Source organism: Heliconius melpomene, chromosome 9, assembly GCF_056956725.1.
Source record: "Heliconius melpomene rosina isolate 202511_hmr_F chromosome 9, ASM5695672v1, whole genome shotgun sequence".
In the NCBI taxonomy this organism is placed as follows: Eukaryota; Metazoa; Arthropoda; class Insecta; order Lepidoptera; family Nymphalidae; genus Heliconius; species Heliconius melpomene.
In genome coordinates this window covers 2068282-2085195 of record NC_140397.1, presented here as the reverse complement: position 1 = coordinate 2085195, position 16914 = coordinate 2068282, and the positions used below count along the sequence as shown (strand labels likewise).

The 16914-nt window shown below is 33.4% G+C and overlaps 3 protein-coding genes across 3 annotated transcripts; 2 read left to right on the top strand and 1 right to left on the bottom strand.

Moving 5' to 3' along the window:
* The first annotated feature begins 444 nt into the window (after window positions 1–444).
* On the top strand, window positions 445–4994 carry Taf3 (TBP-associated factor 3). The gene is made up of 2 exons (XM_085190378.1): window positions 445–677; window positions 832–4994. The coding sequence occupies exon 2, from the start codon at window positions 852–854 to the stop codon at window positions 4329–4331; it is 3480 nt and encodes a 1159-aa protein (XP_085046504.1). The 5' UTR covers window positions 445–677; window positions 832–851; the 3' UTR covers window positions 4332–4994.
* Window positions 4995–5046: 52 nt separating this feature from the next.
* Window positions 5047–8335, bottom strand: Afg3l2 (AFG3 like matrix AAA peptidase subunit 2). Its single transcript, XM_085190379.1, has 2 exons — window positions 6743–8335; window positions 5047–6220 (listed from the first exon to the last, which is right to left on the bottom strand). The coding sequence occupies exons 1-2, from the start codon at window positions 8193–8195 to the stop codon at window positions 5355–5357; spliced, it is 2319 nt and encodes a 772-aa protein (XP_085046505.1). The 5' UTR covers window positions 8196–8335; the 3' UTR covers window positions 5047–5354.
* Window positions 8336–9046: 711 nt separating this feature from the next.
* Window positions 9047–16599, top strand: LOC146536164 (serine/threonine-protein kinase 40-like). Its single transcript, XM_085190380.1, has 7 exons — window positions 9047–9680; window positions 10167–10400; window positions 10643–10775; window positions 11240–11420; window positions 11727–11820; window positions 12283–12483; window positions 12892–16599. The coding sequence occupies exons 1-7, from the start codon at window positions 9204–9206 to the stop codon at window positions 13387–13389; spliced, it is 1818 nt and encodes a 605-aa protein (XP_085046506.1). The 5' UTR covers window positions 9047–9203; the 3' UTR covers window positions 13390–16599.
* The last annotated feature ends 315 nt before the right edge of the window (window positions 16600–16914 follow it).

Sequence of the window (16914 nt, the reverse complement as noted above, 5' to 3'; positions counted from 1 at the left end):
CTAGCGTCAAGGCACTCCGTTCCCTACATTCCGCAGTTTTTTTCGAGGCATTGCGTGTTGAGTGGCATAAATTAACGCCGGGCTTTTATCTTGGTGCAGAACAATGAAAATAATAATAAATAATAATTTATTCCACCGAGTGGTGATTGAATGGAATAACCGTTTTGTTACAGTCACCCCTTTGTTCTCCTCCGCCGCGACGTCCTCAATTACGATACTGTTATGTGTGATTATATATTAATTCAAAGAAAAACAGTTACATACTTTACTTAATAAAATAATAGTTTTATAATTGATTAAATTTTATATTATTTTTATTTTATCTAATATATTTATTTAAGTTAAATAATCTTGACAGTTCTTATACTTTCTAAACTGCTATCTTTTAATTCTTATTAGTGAACGCACCCGTATAAGACCGCCATTTTATTTATTATTGCCTTGCAACACAGAACATTGACAACCCAAAATGCAATCATGGCGCACGGGGCACTGTGTTTGTAGAATGCTGAGAAGTTTTTACGTAAACACTTCATTATATCTCATTGTAACCCATAAATGTGTTATGATAAATTATCCGTGAATTATAAGGATACTAGCGAAGCATACATGTGTGTTCTAAACTTGGAGTTTCCACTTGTTTGCGATATCGTCTCTGTACTACTAGACACTTGCAGGTACGAAAATCATGAGATTTGCTGTTTTAGCTATACTATCGCATATAAACATATCAAGTTTAAATGTGAATGTGCATATTGTCGTCAGCAAATTCCATATACCTTATTTGAACATTATTTAGCTGTATTAATTCTATATATTCATTTGTTCCAGATAACTTTGTTGGTGTCATAATGTCAGAGGCGTACGCCCGTGAGATACTACGGAGGAATGTTGCGCAAATATGCCAAACTATAGGATGGAATGGAATAAACTCCACCCCACTTGATATTTTGGTTCATGTTTTGGAGAAATACATTTGCACATTGGGTACACAAGCTAATAGATATGCTGAACAATTCAATAGGACTGAACCAAATTTACATGATTTAGGATTAGTGTTTCGTGACCTTCATATTCAATTACCTGAACTAGGTGATTACACTCGCTGTGTACCACCGGTACCAACACCTGTCAAATCAGAAAGGTTTCCCAAACCAAAGGAGTCCAATTTGAACTTTCTCAAACCTGGCAGTCATGAGGTTGTCACAAGACCTATGCATGTACATGAACACCTTCCTCCTATGTATCCTGAAAAGGAACGCGATACACCAGTTGTTGCAGGGACTGTTGAAATTCGTCAAAATGGTATTGAAAGTAATGACAGCAATGCAACATGTGCAAGTCCTGAGATATCTGTCACAGACAGTCCAGAAAAACCTAAAGACCCATTCAAGAGACCCATTGATCCTGTGTCGTTACCGAATAGTAAAAGACCAAGGTTACGACTGGATGAGGAGGAAAGAACTAGAGAAATCAGTAGTGTTATGATGACCATGTCTGGATTTCTGTCACCAGCGAGGGAGGGCAAGCTACCTGAAGCTAAACCACCAACAATAGTCACTGAAAAACATCATGATAAACATAAAGTTAACTCACACCACTCCAACGCAGTGAAAGTACCAATGCTAGATAAAGATAAGAAATCTAAAAAGAATAAATTATTGAATGGTAAAATTATGAAAAGTAAAAGAAAAGATAAAAGTCATAAAAGTGAAAGTAATAAATCTAAGGATAGTAATAAAATAGACAGATATCCTCCAGGACATCCAATGAAAAGTAAAGATGTACATCCTACACACCATAATCATGTAACTATGCCAGCGCCCAAGGTTGCATCATCTCCAAAAACTATGCTACCCCCACAAATACCTGTTCCAAGTCCAGTAGCTGTGGAACCTGTAAAACCCGTTATTAAACAAGAACCAATTGATCCACCTGTAGTTCCTAGAAGTTCATTAATACCAGGGGAAGAGGCAATTCCAGTACCAAGGAAAATACCTATTTCAAAATCTCCACTTGTTTCAAATTCTTTACCTGTAAATAAACATCATACAAATTCTATAATTCCAGAAGTTGAAATTAAAAAAGAAGTCATAGATGAAGAAGAAAAATTGGCTTCACAGCCAGATAGATCAAAAATTAATATATTTAAAAGAATATCGAACAAATCTAAAGAAGATAAGAATGCTCCAGAGGTTGTTTCTGAAAAATTAAATACACAGTCTGAAACCATGATCTCACGATTGCAAAATTCACATGAAAGTGAAAATATTAGAGTAAAAAGTGAAGAATCCTTAATGAACAATAATAATAGTCCAGTAGATTTGTCAAGAGAAATAGATATAAGATCACATGAAGTTATTAATATTGATGATGACTCATTGGAAGCAAGTCCAGCACCTCAGTCTAGAGTTCCGCATCCAGAACCTAGGCCAGGAGCATTGTCTATCAACAAGTCACTACAATTACCATTTTCCAAAGAAGTACCTGGTGTCAGTCCAAAAGTTAAGAAAGAAAAGAAACATAAAGATAAAAAAGATAAAGCGGCGAAGTTAGAGGCAAAATTAAAGAAACAGCACCAACAGTTGGCTTTTGGAATGGTGCAAATGGCAGAGAAAAAGAAAATGATGAAGCTTCCACACGAGAAACATCCAAAATCTGGTAGACCAAAAGGTGAAAAACTGACACAAATGCCACCTGGTTTTCCATTTTTCCATACAATGACTCCAGGTCGAGGATTGATGCCTGGACCAGGGTTAATTCCAAATCCTGGATTGATTCCTGGAGGTGATTTCCTAGCTGGTTTAGCGAATAATCCAGCATTGAGAGGTTTACAGCCAAATATTCTTAATAATGCTTTTGCAATGGGTGGTGGTTCTCCACTAATACCGGGACCTAGTTTCTTACCGGGTGGTCTTGGTCCAGGTATTCCAAATCACCTAATGCCAATGGGTAACTTCCCCCATTCGTCCCGATCGTCCTCGGTGAAAATACCGCCAATGCTCCGTCGCCCTAGTCTGGAAGTAATACCTGTAGAAAATGAAGAAGAAAGAATAATGCGTAAGTCTCCTATGATGGGCCGTGAAAAAGATCGTCACGACAAGCACAAAGCTACAACCATTCCAAATATTTTACAAAAACAAAAATCAAAGTCTAGTAAAGATCATAAATCAAGTATATACAAAATGCCACCAGTACAGCCTGATATCACAATAGAATTAAATCCTCCGAAAGTTGAACCTGTGAGACAAGAACCGCCGAGGGAACCGCCACCCCCAGCTAGACTACCTTCACCGGAACTATTACCGCCCACTCCGATTCCCGAACCTGAGCCGGTTATAGAGCCAGAGATAACAGTCACACCTTCCGATTTATCACAAGTAAAAGAAACAGACATATTAGACAAGAAAAAAGATAAATCACATAAAAAAGAAAAACGAGACAAAGATGGTGTTAAAATTAAAAAGAAAAAAGATAAGAAAGATAAAAACAAAGATAAGTCTGAAAAGAAAAAGGAAAAAGAGGAGAGACAAGAAATAAAAGATAGAATAAAAAAAGAAAAGAAAGATAAAAAGAAAGAAAAATTAGCAGATGGCTTGGTACCTAAATTGACACTAAAAATAAGTTCTTCCAATTCAAATTCACCAATGCCGCCGAGTTCGCCTGACATATTTAAATTAAATATAAAGCCAGTAGTAAAGAAAGAAGATGATTCTTCTCCTGTTGAAGAAGAGCCTGTATCGCGTGAAAACAGCAGGTCGCCAGAGTTGGCCCAGATATCAGCGTTGGTGACAAGACCGCCGGCGAAACAGAAACATTCAAAGCATAATCACTCAACGGAGTCAGAAGCACAAGGCTCGTCGCCGTCCGCTTCGCCTGCAAGGAAAAATCGACCTCCCTCTTCTAAGTACAAGAGAATACTTATTAAACCGTTAGCAAAGAAAGGTCTAGGCGATAATGGCGAGGAGGATACCGCGTCCATATCAGAAGATTCAGCAACGCCTGCGCCTGTATCAGCACCAACAGCCGCGCCCGATAAACCTTCTGGCCCCTTACCGACCCCCTACTATGTGGATGAGCATGGTAACAAGATCTGGGTGTGTCCTGCTTGCGGACAACCTGATAATGGGTCACCGATGATAGGTTGTGATGGCTGCGACGGCTGGTATCATTGGATATGCGTGGGCATCACCGAAGAACCAGGCGCGACGGAAGACTGGTTCTGCAAGTCCTGTCGCGCGAAACGCGCAGCCATGGTCTTCGCGGGCGTCACCTCCGGCAAGAAACGTGGCCGAAAACCGAAAGGAGAAAAGACCAGAGACTGTCATTGACCGACGGACGTTTTGTTGTTACTGAGATTAGTTATAATTTTCCGTTCGATAGCAGCGAATTTGGATGCGATTGTTAATGGAATATTGTTGGATGATATCGTGCAGATACGTTTTTCATCATTTATAATGTTATCATAGGATAGAATCTAAGTATAGTTAATAATTGAATATTGACATAAAATGTTGAACATAAAATAGTATAGGTACATGTATTAATTACCATAATTTTTAAATATTTTTGTTAAATTTCTTATTTCTCGTTCGCTCGGTTAGATCAAGTTTAATGAGAATGCGGGCGTGTTGCACACATCTCGCGTGTAAGCATAGAGTTAATATAAGATTCTTTTTATATTGTACAAAAACTGAATTTACTTAAGAAATTGGTGATGTATAAAGTAATCTAGTGAATATTTAAATAAACAGAAAGAAGGCTGGACGTGAGTTCGGCCGATATTTGAATATTTTCATATTATAATTTTAATATAACCCTGTTTTTCTTTTTTGTTGAATTTGTTCCTTTTATGTACAGGGCTAGCGCTATTTCGTACTGCCCTCTGAAACCGCGGTCACGGGGTAGATGCTCGTCCTAAGTAAACGGTACTTGAGGGGAGGTATGTACATTTGATTTCAGCCAGTGGCCAATTAAATATATTGGGTACTCAATATTGTAGTGAATTATTTAAAACCTCCTCATTGTGCGGAACAAAAACTAACGTTTAATGCATATTATTTATTTTATAAAACTTCGTTACATTTTTCATATTATTATTATATATATAAAGCAATTATTTATCAGAGAAATGCAATAAATTATGTACTGAATTATTGTTTGCAATAGACTCCAGTTTTTCTGGTTTATTAAAATTTGATGATTGCCAAGTTATTTTTTTTTTTTACTTTTATAATCCTATTTCGAAATACTGTAAGATGAACATAAAAACAAAAAGCCTTTTAGGTCTTAGATATAATCTATTTATTTCACATAAACCAACTAAAAACTCAACAAACTACAACTAAAAGAGCTTAATTTTTACTAGGGCTCGCTCCTGAGGGTATACTTGCTGGAGGTGGGGTGGAAGGTTGTTTTTCTTTGTTCCAGTCCTTCAACCCTTCTGGAAGGGTTGTATCTTCCTCTAAAGATCCTGTCCCTTCAACGAATTCTTCATAAGTACTCTTTTCTGGGAAAGGTCTAGGACCTAAAAGCTCAATCATGTCATCCCTACTCAAGATTTCTTGCTTCAATAGCCTCTCTGCTACTTTTTCGATATTCGGCTTGTGTTTCGTCAATAAATCTGTTGTATGTTTGTGCGCAGAATTTATAAGTTCACGAACTTCGGAATCGATTAATTCTGCCGTTTGTTCTGAATATGGCTTGTCTATAACCATTTCACCTGGTTGTGGCATTTCAAAGGAAACATTACCTACTTTGGGATTCATTCCATAGTGTACTATTTGGGCGTAGGCACTTTGAGTTATCTTTTTCAAGTCATCTTGGGCTCCTGTTGTGATTCTACCAAAAAAGATTTCCTCGCTCACTCTACCACCTAAAGTCATGCACATTCTGTCGAAAAGCTGTTCTTTGCTATACAAATACTGTTCTTTTGGTAGATACTGGGCATAACCCAGACCTTTGCCTCTCGGTATTATAGATACTTTGAGTAGAGGATCAGCATGCTGTAGGAACCAACCAGCTACAGCATGCCCGGCTTCATGGTAAGCAACAATCTTTCTTTCATCAGGTTGAAGGACATTGGATTTCTTTTCCATACCAGCCACAACCCTTTCTATGGCCTGTTCAAAGTTTTTCATAGTAATATTGTTGGCTAGCTCTCTAGCAGCTATGAGAGCGGCTTCATTACATACATTTGCTATGTCTGCACCAGTAAAGCCTGAAAATTAAAAATATATTTTATAGATTTAAATAAATTATACAATTAATGAGCCCATTGGGGCAGTCAGATGACTGTAAACATGATGTGTGGGTGTGGGTTTCAGTTCCTATATATAAATAAACATTGATCTTTCATAATGTTAAAATGAATCAATTTCTTTTCACATTAAATTTAAATATTAAGAATTACTTTTTTTATTTAAAGGCATGTTTTTACTACTATTAAAAGAGTTAAAATTAAATTATATTTCATTTAATTATTTATTTACTAGATTGGCTATACATATATATAGTCTAGCCTGGATTATTTTCATATTCTAATAACATTACTATTTTAAATGCAATACATAAATAACAATTACTCGTACGAAATACTATATATATTTATTTATAAATCAATTGAATTAAAATAAACAGTAAATGGTAACGATAGTTTGCCAAAATACATTTAAATCAGTGAGAATACTAAGAATAGTGCTGTTACATTTCAATTAATTAAATAAGTAATTAAGTAACATACCTGGAGTTAATGCGGCCATCTTGCGTGCCAAGTTCTCCTTATTCAATGTAGTCTTTAAAGGAGATAAATGTACTTTGAAAATTGAAGCTCTCCCCTTAATATCAGGGGCTGGTACAAAGATTTGCCTATCAAATCTACCAGGCCTTAATAAGGCTTTGTCTAAAATGTCCACTCTGTTAGTAGCAGCTAATACTACAACATTGGTTGTTGTATTGAAACCATCCATTTCCACTAGAAGCTGATTAAGAGTATTTTCTTGTTCTGAATGACCTCCAAAACTTCTGCCTCCTCTTTTTCTACCAACAGCATCTATTTCATCAATAAATAATATACAGGGAGCATGTTTCCGTGCCATAGAGAACATATCCCTGACCCTAGAGGGACCAACACCAACAAACATTTCTAAAAACTCTGAACCTGATACTGTAATAAAGGGAACATTAGCCTCTCCAGCTGTTGCTTTAGCTAGAAGAGTTTTACCAGTTCCAGGGGGTCCTGTTAATAAGGCTCCCTTAGGAATTTTAGCTCCTAAATCAATATATTGCTGAGGGTTCTTCAAGAAATTGACAAATTCCATAATTTCAATTTTAGCTTCCTCACAACCAGCAACATCTTGGAATTTCACACCAATATCTGTTGGATTAATCAATTTTGCAGTAGATTCCATTACTCCACCGAAAAGACCACCACCTTTACGACCTCCTCTACCCATCATATCAGCTGATCTTCTCATCATGTAAATTAAAAATCCAATAATTAACAAAGTGGGCAACATTCCTGTTAAGCTTGCAGCTTCTACTTCAGTCTTGTAGATGACAGGAATGAAATTAGGTGGGTCAACATTAATTTCAATTTGTGCATTTTCTAAATTCCTTTCAAAGGAATCTACACTGCCAATGGCAAACCATATTATTTTTCCTTCTAAAGCAGAGCCCTGCAGTCTCACTCTGACCCATTTCTTATTTATTACTTCAAGTTTTTCAACAAGACCTTTATTTAGATATAAGTTGACAAAATCTCGCCAACTTATTTCCTTATATCTTAATTCAAAGTAAGCTATGGAAGCAAGTAAAGTGACCACTCCGAAAGCACCAAACATCATCCATTTTTCTTTATCGGGGCCTTCGTAGCTACCGCGACCTGGGCCTCTGCCACCGCCAGTGCCACCTGAGAACATGTTCATATTCCATTTATCTTGCGGCGAACTCGGCTTTGGTGGAGGCGGCGAGCTCTTTGAGGGAGCTGGCGATTCATTTGATTCTGCTTTCTTCGCCTGTTTCGGACTGCCACCGGGTTGAAAATATTTTTCGAACCCTTTAGGTGGTTTCTTACAAAATTCATACCACTGATTCAGTACAGAATCTAGAGCAGGAACTCCAATAGGTTGCAGTTTATGGCCATTGAAATGCAGTTTAGCTAACTGAGACTGTGTTAATCTAAGTCCTTTCCACATGCTGTTATGGAGTTTATTTTATTTACAATTAATATTATGATAAATATCTTTCAATCGCGGTGATATTATGTCATTAAAAATTATCGGGAACTAAATAGGTCCTCCCAAAAACATGGTTAAAAATATCTGTCAAAATTTGTTAATCATAGATTGGTGTTGCACAAGAAAACTTATTATCTCATCATTTGCACACCTAATGTTGAAATATATATTTAAGTAATTATATTTTATTTACAAAGTATCAATATATTTATTCAAATTACAGAATTAAGTATTTAATGATTAACTAAACTTTTAATATATTTTTTATAACTAAATTATTATGATTAATCTTTAATAAGCTATAAACCGTCAAAATTTAAATACCCTATCAGACTGTACGGTAGACTTAAATGAATTGAATAATATATTTAGTACAAATTGTAATATGTATTTCATTATCCCTATTATTTAAGACTGTTCTAATAATACTATTATCGTACTTATTTTTCCCTGCTAATTCATATTTTTAATTCCACCAATTTCTAATTATTTTTTATTACATATATGAATTTCAATCAGAAATAGAGTTCCGAATATATTGAGATAGGCGGTAGTAAGTCAAGCCAAGTTCAAGACGTGGAGTGTGAGGAAGCACTAAGAGAAACTATCTGAAAATTAATTTCAGTATTAATATAGTTAAACGCAAAATAAATTGCGAGCCACAACTAATCATTGATATTAGAAGAATTATAGTCTTATATACCGTACCGTTTCCATTTTGTGTAAAAAGTCTGTGGTGTATAAATTATAATTTTTTTACTTAATCTGTGGTACGACGTAGTGGACATCTGTCCAAGTAAATAAAAGAACTTTTTTTTTAATTTGGTACCGTTGGTATGTCTTACAATTTAATAATAATGATTTAGAGATTCTCGTGTACAAAACAGAATACAATCGACTCGACCGTTGAACCATAATTGATAGTGTTACGTTTATAAACATAAGTGTAATAAGTTTATAAACATAATGGATCAAGAAAAGCCTGGGTGTAGTGTAAACCATGGAAAAAGAACTCGACCTCTGTTACTGCAACCAAGTCCGAAGATTGCACGAATGTCCGCATACGCTAGTTCAACATCGAGTTCTATGCTCAAAAATTCCAAAAAATTGAATTTAAATAGTAGAAAACATAAAGTATCTTATAATAAAAGTGATGTACCAGCTCCAGGTACTCCTGTGCCTGAAAAACATGTTCGTAAGGCTGGTCCTTATTTACTAGGGCCTAAGTTAGGGCCTAGTCCTGTTAAGAGTATAGTGCAGTGTCTAGCTCGTAAGGAAAAGACTGATGACTATTACCAAATAAAAATTTTAACTCTTCGAACTGAAGGTCAAGCAGAAACCCAAGATGATAGGCAAGGGAAAATGCTATTGCATACAGAGTATTCATTATTATCTCTATTGAAAGACCAAGAGGGAGTTATTCATCATCATGGTTTATTTAAGGTACAAATGTTTCATAATTATTTTATTAATTAAATTATTGGTACATGATACTCATACATGCTCATAGGTAAAATATGCGTAGTTTTATAATTTATTATATATTTTCTTTTATTTGATTTATAACTTGTTAATTTAATAAAAGTATGTATTGTAGTGTCTGACTGTAGACACATTAGTAGTGGGTACAATATCTACTCAGGGAAATCAATCAATCAATTCAGCCTATTCGGATCCACTGCTGGACATAGGCCTCTCCCAGGGTGTACCAGAGCTCCCAATATTAATTCTGAAATGATTATAGTAAAATTTTACCTACTCTCCTACTCATACAATCCACAGGGTCAAATTTCGCCACTCAATACATTATCTCAAAAACTAAAAACACCACTCAGATATATGTATATGCTGCATAAAGTAGTATATAATTACAATAACAATGAAAGTATATTAATATGAAATCTTATAATTCTTTTTTATATGTTTCAGGATCATGCATTAGAAGAAATACCAAATCCAAATGGCCCTGGCTTCATTTACACAGGCCGAGTTAGACAAAGATTATTTCTAGTGTTAGACTCTGTGACCGCCCATCAATTTAGTGAAAAAGGCAGTGAACTTATAAACTTACAACAATATGTTACAAAAGTTAAGAAAGTACCAGAGAAAAAAGCTATTTTAATATTTTATGACATTGTTAGGGTTGTAGCTAATTTACATAAGGTGATTTTATTTAATTATTTATGTTAATTCATCATCATGCTAATAACTATAAAAATATTAACCAATTAAAAGTTGAAGATTAATAGTTTATCTGAAATGAGTTTCCATGTGTGAGGTCTATTAAATGTGACATTAAGAACATGTTTTGTCTTACCTCAAAGGCTGTAATTTTCATTATTATTTATTAATATAAGCCGTAATAACTTCTGTTCCATTAAATTATATGAAAATTTTATTTTTAGAGAAATATAGTGCACAGAGACTTAAAACTGGGCAATATTGTACTAAATCAGAGAACAGGGAGAGTTGTTCTAACGAATTTTTGTCTAGGAACACATTTAGGCAGCGATAGAGACTTATTAAAAGATCAAAGAGGTAAGAGAGTATTAGAAGAGGATTCTTGTTTTTTTTGTATAAACAAATTCATTCAGATAAATGTAAAGAGTTAAAATCATTACCTATATACAAAAAAATGTTTTAGATCTGAATTATAATACTTTTTCTTTTAATCCTCTATGTCTTTTGGAATATATACTTGGTTTTTATAGCGTATTTTATTTACAATTTTTGTATTGCAATTATTATTCTTTCCCCTTTCTAATAAGACAAAGTGCAGAATTTAGTTTTGTTATTAAAGAAATATATAAGTATAGGAGCTGCAATATTTTGTATAAATAATGATTTTTTTCACCATCACTCTGTATCACATATGTAACAATATAGGCAGAGGCTATTAATGTCAAGACAGTTTCCGCCGAATTAAATGCACCTGCACCACAACTGACTGCAGACTATCTGGCTGTTGATTTAAATTAAATAATAATAATTGAAAACCTCAGGTTCCCCTGCCTACATATCACCAGATGTGCTATTATGCAAGCCTTACCTCGGCAAACCCTCAGACATGTGGGCACTTGGTGTGGTGCTCTATACTATGCTATATGGTCAGTTCCCCTTCTGCGATACAAGCCTCGCCCAGCTGTTCAGTAGGATACAGGCGGCCAGCTATAATATACCACCGTGAGTTTGTTTTGTTTTTGTTATATTGTTTGCTTTTGTGTTTGTTATCTTGGCAAGGTAATTCCTCCTATATATATAGTTTTACACTTTATCCCATTTCGATCCCATTAAGACATGTGTGAACCACTTTCACTCCTAACTAGAGCAAGAGAATCGAGATATTAAATATTTAATTTCTTTAAATGGGAATCGAATCCAAAACCTGTTGTGTTTACGGTCATAAGCTTATACCAGTTCTGTCACATTTATATGGATAATTTGCAAACAATTTTTAATAATATAAAAAATGCTTAATATATTTTTCAGGGATGGCAATTCAGTTCAAGTGACAGACAATACAGTGTTTCTAATACAGAGGTTGTTGGTTAAGGATCCTAAACACAGACTTTTGGCTGATCAGGTATAATTTATATATTATATATATTTAACAACTTATAGTAATTAAAAGCTAAGTTATGCAATAACAAAAAGACTTTTGTGATATATATCTGATTTTAAAATCATTGCATGCAGTCACATAAATTAAATATTAGATAGTGAGAAAAAAAATAGTTTTAAGCTTTTTCGTTCAGAGCGACACTAGTGTTACGACACACCATTCTTTACTTAACAAGAAACAAAAAAAAACGTTTTTTGAGTTGATTTGTTTCCCCTCTCTTGCAAATCATAATGATATTTTTCGCTTGCTCTGGTAAACAAAACAAAGTGTCATTTAGTTTCACAATTTAATATGCAATATCTTCAAAAATCGGGAGGAAGGAATTGTCTTAACATTATGTTTGTTGACTATAGCCTATATTGTATGCCTATATTTGAAATACAATGTGAAGCAAAAATAAATATATATATATATTTTTTTCAGGTTCTAGACCAACTATCAAGTATAATAGCAAGTTACGTGGTAATACCTAATCCACCAGAGGACCTTCAAGTGGTACCCGATGTGGCTTTAGAGGAAGAGAAAGAGAAACAGAAGGAGAAAGAGAAACAAGGCTCGTGTGAAATTGACAGGAAGCCATTTTTGAGTGTACCAGATAGTGGGGAAAGGACGGCTGGATCAAATGTGAGTATAATATTTTCAATTTTTTGTAAAATTTTAGAAAAAGAAAAAATATTTGATGAAGGTATATTAAATCTCTCGCGGCTTCGACCGCTTTTACTACAGAATTATTTATTTTCTTATCTGAATTACTTTTGTGATCTAACACATTTTCAAGACATTATGATTTTAATGTATGGGCCATTGCAAAATATTGTTTCAGCTTATTTAATAAAAACTTTTTCGTAGCAATATTTAGGAACCTATTTCAATAAAACTAACTAAACTAATCTAACCTAACCTATTTCAATAAAACTAACCATAAATGTTATGAGAAGATTTTAACCCACATTTTTAAAATATGAATTTCTTGAAAAGATCTGATTTTTAATCTTCAATTCTATTTTATTAATTGTTCCTTTTATTTTACAGGATGAAGTGGGGGTGTTCTGCGTCCCCCTACCAGATTTCTTAGCACTAAATTTCCCATCACCGACTCGAGTGTCCCAAAATGGCATCCTTGTACACCCCACAATAGAAAATAATCAAAATCAAAGACAAATAACCGTACATAGAATAGGCAGAGACGCGCGCCCTTTGCTACCTTGTGAGATATCGAGATATCAACATATGTTTACAAATAGACAAGAAAATAGAAATGAAAGTACTAATTCTAGACTCAGAAATCTAGCTCAAAGAATACCTAGGCTTAACCCTGTCAATCCAGACTTTAGGGTTATCCCGTGGTCAGAAAGACCAAGGGTGGATAGATTAGATCAAGATTATGTATTGCGGTTGCCAGTTCTAGATATTTCTAGAATAAATGTGAATAATAATCGTATAATGAATCCGGCCCCGGTGCATACTGTTAACCCTGAAGCTGTCGTTAATAATCCAAGACCTAATGATACGGACTTAGAATATAATTGATTCATTAAACTGAATATTTTTAAAAACAATTATTAAATATTATTCAACACTAAGATTTTTTTTTAAAAAAGTATTAAAATGCATATATATATGTATATATATATATCTTTTTTGTTTTAGTAAAGTGAGCTTGGTGATTGATAATTATTATTTTTGTTATGAAAATGCAAATTCTAGGCACAGAAATCTAGCTCAAAGAATACCTAGGCTTAACCCTGTTAAACCAGACTTTAGGGTTATCCCGTGGTTTGAAAGACCGAGGGTGGATAGATTAGACCAAGATTATGTAGTATGGTTGCCAGTTCAAGATATTTCTAGAATAAATGTGAATGATAATCGTATAATGGTTGGTACCGGCCAACTCATGACCTAATAATGATGAATGTTAAAAGACCTAATAATAGAATTAAAATATAATGAATTGATTAATTTGAATATAATTGTGATCTTTTTAATTTAGTAATTACGCCAATTGTTTTTATTTAATGTTTTGTATTTCGATGTTAAAAAAATCATATAATATAATTAATTTTTTTTTTTGAGTTTTTAAAGTTTCGGGGATATTACATCCCTAAAACGGGGAATAGGCGCTGTGGCTTATATTATTAATTATCCGAAAATATTAAACTTTTACTTTTGTATATTTTTTAGAATTGTAATTTGTTTAACTTAACAATCAATGATGATGTCAATAATTATCTTTTTTTAAGTTTCGCTGTATCCTACACATAGTAAGGTAAACAGAGGAAAACCGGGAACCTAATGTTAAGGCACTCGGTTCCCATTAATACACTATGTTGTTCGTCCTGACCTGATCCTGTGGTCAATAATGATATAATGATAAAGAAAATGATGATGAATATTTTTCATGTTTATTTGAAAATGGCAGCTTATTGCATTTTGCATATGTATACTAATTTTAACATTTCTTTCAACTTAAACAACGGTATCAAAATGTTTTATCACTTCTCGTTCTCGTTCTTCAATCTTATCGTTTCTCTTAAGCTAATATAACATAAACACACATTTATATGTACCATTAAAATTATGATTTTTGAAATAAATAATGTATAATGATTATTTTGTGTTAATAAAAAAATAACATTATATATTATAAAAACAACCGATTTTTTTTAAAAAATAATAGCTTTTAGTATTTTAAATGTGAATACTATTAATTAAACATTTTAAATATAAATTTCTCTTTTCCAAAAATATTAAAGTTACATTTATATAATTTATTTTTCCACCAACTGCCCACTTACGTACTTACACATTATGTACGTTATATGTTTTTCTTTATATAAAAAATATAGTAAAAGTAATGTAAATATTTTAGTAGGTCACAACTAAGAAGTATGTTATGCTTTTAATGAATTAATGAATATTGTTGTTGATATATTACTTTAAATCTGACCCTAAATGCAAAGATTGTGGGTATTATACAGATATTTCATTTATTTTATTTTCTCTGTCCTGTGGTGTGCGGAGTGGCGGAACATAACGCCGTAGTGCGTTGTATTAAACATAGCACGGTGTTAAGTTCCGCCAATTAACACACGCTGTCTCCCGTTGTCGAATTCGGCCGTACAATGTTATTTCGATTTAATGTCAATTTTGATCTATTATCAACTACAATATTCGACTTAACCCTGAAATGTACAAATGTGATTTATAAAATAAACACATAAGAAATCGCTTCTAAAAACACAATTATCGATTTCGATTGTTTTTTTAAACTTTTGGTATTAGCAAGTCCATTATTTTTACACTTAAAACTGTTTAAAATATTAATATCTTCAATTCATAAAGAATATTGTATATTTAAAGGTTAAGTAATCACATACAAAAAGGTTATGTAAAAAAATGTTTATATTTTTGTATTGTTAATAATGATAATTTAAATATTCATCTCTTAGACGTTAGACTTATTTTTTAATCTTTGATTATAATTATTACTATTATTTTTTGTTATTAAAATTATGGTGAAATGAAATGTACGTATATGTTTTTTTTAAAATATATTCTATTTAAAAAAACGTTGAATACTATGAATGTTATTTTAGGTATTTCTAAGTTTCTGTGTGTAAAGCGGACTAGAAAGTTTTCTAGTATAAATAAATAACTACCAAGGTGGTTGAGGCCGTCGAGGCGTCGAGGCACAAGCGTGGAACTAAAAATAAACGCGTCGGTTGTGGGTTCGATTCCCACTCGAGGAAAGGAAATATTTAATAATTTGATTCATTCGCTGTGCTGTCGAGTTGCGGCGTTGAGTCCCGCTATTCAATAAAGATAAATTCCATGGAAAGTGGGGAGTGGACTGTCTTAACATTATGCTACATATTATGTTGACTAAAATTAAAATTTTATTTAAATGAACTAAAGTAACTCTTCAACTCTCAACACCCAATGTCTATGTATATTTCATTCCACCTAATAAAATTATTGATTACTTAATAAAGTTGTCGTCCATATTATAGATTTTTTTAATTTGTAACAATATGTAGGTGTGATGGTATTTTTTTTATGTATATTTAATCATGGGACATAAACTATGCTATTTAGACGCCATAGTGGCGCACTGGTACATCGTCGGACTGTAAATGCGATGGACGTGGGTTCGATCCCCATTCGTGGGAATATTTTCTATTTCTTTTTTTTTTTCGCTTTTCCGGTTATCTAGATAAAGCGTGACATGGACTTGTGTTGTCTTTAAAAGGGCTGAAAGTAGAGAACGGAGTGTCTTAACAAACGAAATATATCGCACTTTTAGAATTATAGTGAAAAACTAATCAATCGTCACTATAATTCTAAAAGTGCGATATGTAATATAGGTACAGACTACAGTGTTGTCTTGCAAATTTTATTAAATAATATTCTATTTTAGAGTAATAAAGTCTTATTACTTTAACTAGTCCTTTTATTTAAGCGTGGCGTTGCGGCGTTAAGTTTCGCCACTTAGCACACAATATCTCGGAAATTAGGCGATGTGTGGGGATCGCTGTCCTCTGTCTATTCCGCTGTATGCGGGATGCAGCGTGAAAATAAAAAAAACGTCACTGTCCCATTATTTCGGTACTGATATACATATAATTATTAAGTTCTATATTTTAATGTACGTATGATACAAATATTTGATATTGTAAGTAGGCAATTTTGTTATCTCTTGCATGCGAATGTATGTAGACGAATAAATTTATTATAAAAACTTGTTTTTGTTTTAATCAAAATGGGCCATACGTTGAAATTAAAATATATATATTTTTTATTAGTAGTAAAGTTAAGTATTTTACATTAAACATAATTAGTGATATGGATTAAATCTGTATTTCATATACACATGCGGCGTCGAGTTTTTTCTGCCACTCAACACGGACCAGCCGTTCCCATGAAGACACTTCCATTCCCGACTTTCTGCCAAATTGACTGTTGAATGGCGGAACAATTGATTTTAGTTTGATTTATGTAAATTTAAAAAATTACGTTCCTCTATTTTTTTAGTCTTTAATTGTTAACCCACGGTGT

What these genes read in the sequence shown, in the direction of transcription:
- Taf3 (XM_085190378.1), top strand. Translation starts at nt 852, where the DNA reads ATGTCAGAGGCGTACGCCCGTGAGATACTACGGAGGAATGTTGCGCAA.
- Afg3l2 (XM_085190379.1), bottom strand. Translation starts at nt 8,195, where the DNA reads ATGTGGAAAGGACTTAGATTAACACAGTCTCAGTTAGCTAAACTGCAT. An exon ending in GATGGCCGCATTAACTCCAG is followed by an intron (nt 6,221 to 6,742) that starts GTATGTTACTTA and finishes TTTAATTTTCAG; the next exon opens with GCTTTACTGGTGCAGACATA.
- LOC146536164 (XM_085190380.1), top strand. Translation starts at nt 9,204, where the DNA reads ATGGATCAAGAAAAGCCTGGGTGTAGTGTAAACCATGGAAAAAGAACT. An exon ending in GCCAGCTATAATATACCACC is followed by an intron (nt 11,421 to 11,726) that starts GTGAGTTTGTTT and finishes TATATTTTTCAG; the next exon opens with GGATGGCAATTCAGTTCAAG. An exon ending in AAAGGACGGCTGGATCAAAT is followed by an intron (nt 12,484 to 12,891) that starts GTGAGTATAATA and finishes TTTATTTTACAG; the next exon opens with GATGAAGTGGGGGTGTTCTG.